Here is a 2785-nt window from a genome sequence, read left to right as displayed (position 1 = left end):
ATGTGATAGTCAACACATAGCAATGCTAACTGAAGGTATGTATGTGATAGTCAACAAATAGCAGTGCTACATGAAGGTATGTCTGCAATAGTAAAAACAATGCTACCTAAAGATATGTATATGATAGTCAACTCTGGTGCCTGCTGGTATGGTCAACACATAGCAGTGCTACATGAAGGTATGTCTGCAATAGTAAAAACAATGCTACCTAAAGATATGTATGTGATAGTCAACTCTGGTGCCTGCTGGTATGGTCAACACATAGCAATGCTACATGAAGGTATGTATGTGATAGTCACTATGTACCAGTGTTACATGAAGGTATGTATGTGATAGTCACTATGTATCAATGCTACCTGAAGGTATGTATGTGTTAAGCTGGGTTTACGCTATCAACTTTTCAGCAAAAAGTTGACAAGCTGAAAAACTTATCGACTAATCGACCGAATATCGGCAATGTAAACGTAAACTTTGAGTGCTCAATAAGGTGATAGCAACTAGTTGAGAGATTAGAACATGTTCTATTTTTTCCACTTTTGTTCAGCGAGTTGATCAAGTATTTGCCAGTCAGCCACTCCTATAATAGCAGTCAGCAGGCGTGTCCCTCCACCCAGGGGGAGAGCGCGTTTTTGCTATCGGTGCCACAGTGGCGCGAATTTTACATGTAAAAATGCGTATCTACGTCGCCCCGCACACACACTGCGGGTCAAATGTTGAAATGTTTGCTGACTCGCAGTCGATAACTTAAAAGCTTGGAACATCTGATGGAAAGATTGATAGAACGTTGGAAAACTTCAACTCACAAGTGGGACATACTCTCATGATATTTCCTGGCCGCGCTGGTGCCAGGTGTCTTGTTATATTAGATACATCAAGCTCACTCATACTTTCTAAGTAGTTTCTATTTTTGAAGTGAAAAAATGTGAAGTCAGTGTCAGTGTCAATGTCAGTGCTGTGCACTTTGCTGTCATATATCGTTTTACTTCGAGTCATTTTGTGACCGCTTAGTGCTTGTATATTAGCAGAATATGTATGCAGAATATCAGGAGCGTATAATGACAAATATGTCGACATTATATATATGTTGACATGTATATAATGACATTTGTCATTATACGCGCCTGAGAATATGTATTCAGGATATGTATGCAGAATATATATTGGCAGAATATGTGTTTTGTAAGTGAGAAACATAGTGTGACATGATCGTGATTATGTTTATCATGAGACAGGGTGCATACGACAGTATAAAGATGGATCTTGATTTCGCCAAGCGTTCCAACTTCTACTTTGGAGCAAAGATCGTGCGCGGTGCCTACATGGAGCAGGTAGATTATAAACAGCTTGCTTAAGGCCGCCGCACACCAGCCGATTTTTCACGCGATTTGATCGGCCCGATAGAAATCAGCCGATATCGGGTAGGTGTGCGCGTTCATTTGTAGACGATTTTATTTTTATCGGATGATCGTTCCAAATCAAACATGTTTGATTTTGAACCGATGAGCCGATGAGCCGATTTTACAAACGATGAAGCGATGAAGCGATGAAGCGATGAAGCGATGAAGCGATGTAGGTGTGCGGCGGCCTTTACATGTAACAGGTGAAATCTAAAAACCTTGCTTACACGAAACACGCAAATTCTGAAACGTTTATTTACATAAAGTAGGTCTAATTTCTGCGAATATTTTTTTCACAGAGAATGCAGTCAATTCTGAAACCTTTGCTTACATAGAGTGGCCAAATAATTCTACAGCCCATGTTTACATAGAACAAGTAAACTCTTGTGACCCACATGTACACAGAACAAGTAAATTCAGAATCCCTCGCTCACACAACAGTAAATGTAAATCTAGCTCACGTAGCAGATGCAACCCCCCGGAATCGAACTCTGTAACCTGCTGCCAACAATCCAACTGATTGAATACTTTCATCGGATTACTACAGTTCACATAAAAATAAAGTTGATCTTAGTTAGATCCATAATAAGTTTTAATTACTTCTTCCGAGGAAATCTATCGGAGAGATTGACAAAAATTTCATCGTTGTAAGTAATTATAACTTATTATTGATCTAACTGAGATAAACTTAATTTTTATACAAACGCAACTGAACGCAAAATTCTTTGTGGATGTTCTCGTAGCGCGACCTTTGACAGAGGTCACCGGTTGCTGATCTTTGACCCCGCCGACCTTTGTTCGTTTCAGGAGCGCGCGAGGGCGCAGTCGCTCGGCTACGTCGACCCGATCAACGCCACCTATGAGGCGACGAACGCGATGTACGAGCGCGTTGTCGACACGTGCATGCAGCATGTGCGCGGCCGCGGCTTCCAGCAGGTGGCAATCATGATGGCAACGCACAACGAGAACACCGTGCGCATGGCCATACAGAAGTACGCTCTCTTGTCATCGTGACGACTGCAGGCGCGGGGGGGGGGGCACAACGAGAACACCGTGCGCATGGCCATACAGAAGTACGCTCTCTTGTCATCGTGACGACTGCAGGCGCGGGGGGGGGGGCACAACGAGAACACCGTGCGCATGGCCATACAGAAGTACGCTCTCTTGTCATCGTGACGACTGCAGGCGCGGGGGGGGGGGCACAACGAGAACACCGTGCGCATGGCCATACAGAAGTACGCTCTCTTGTCATCGTGACGACTGCAGGCGCGGGGGGGGGGGCACAACGAGAACACCGTGCGCATGGCCATACAGAAGTACGCTCTCTTGTCATCGTGACGACTGCAGGCGCGGGGGGGGGGGCACAACGAGAACACCGTACGCATGGC

General features: G+C 44.6%; 1 protein-coding gene across 2 annotated transcripts in view; it reads left to right on the top strand.

Moving 5' to 3' along the window:
• Positions 1-2785, top strand: part of LOC106818225 (proline dehydrogenase 1, mitochondrial-like) — an 18709-nt gene that overhangs the window by 12165 nt on the left and 3759 nt on the right. For both annotated transcript variants that reach the window (XM_014822948.1, XM_014822949.1), the window contains one exon: positions 2205-2389. In XM_014822948.1, the coding sequence (XP_014678434.1) occupies positions 2205-2389 (185 nt within the window). The remainder of the gene's footprint in view (positions 1-2204; positions 2390-2785) is intronic.

This window comes from Priapulus caudatus, unplaced genomic scaffold (assembly GCF_000485595.1).
Source record: "Priapulus caudatus unplaced genomic scaffold, Priapulus_caudatus-5.0.1 Scaffold2099, whole genome shotgun sequence".
Classification (NCBI taxonomy): domain Eukaryota; kingdom Metazoa; phylum Priapulida; class Priapulimorpha; order Priapulimorphida; family Priapulidae; genus Priapulus; species Priapulus caudatus.
The sequence above is the reverse complement of the archived record's forward strand: the minus strand, read 5'-3'. Positions and strand labels throughout refer to the sequence as shown.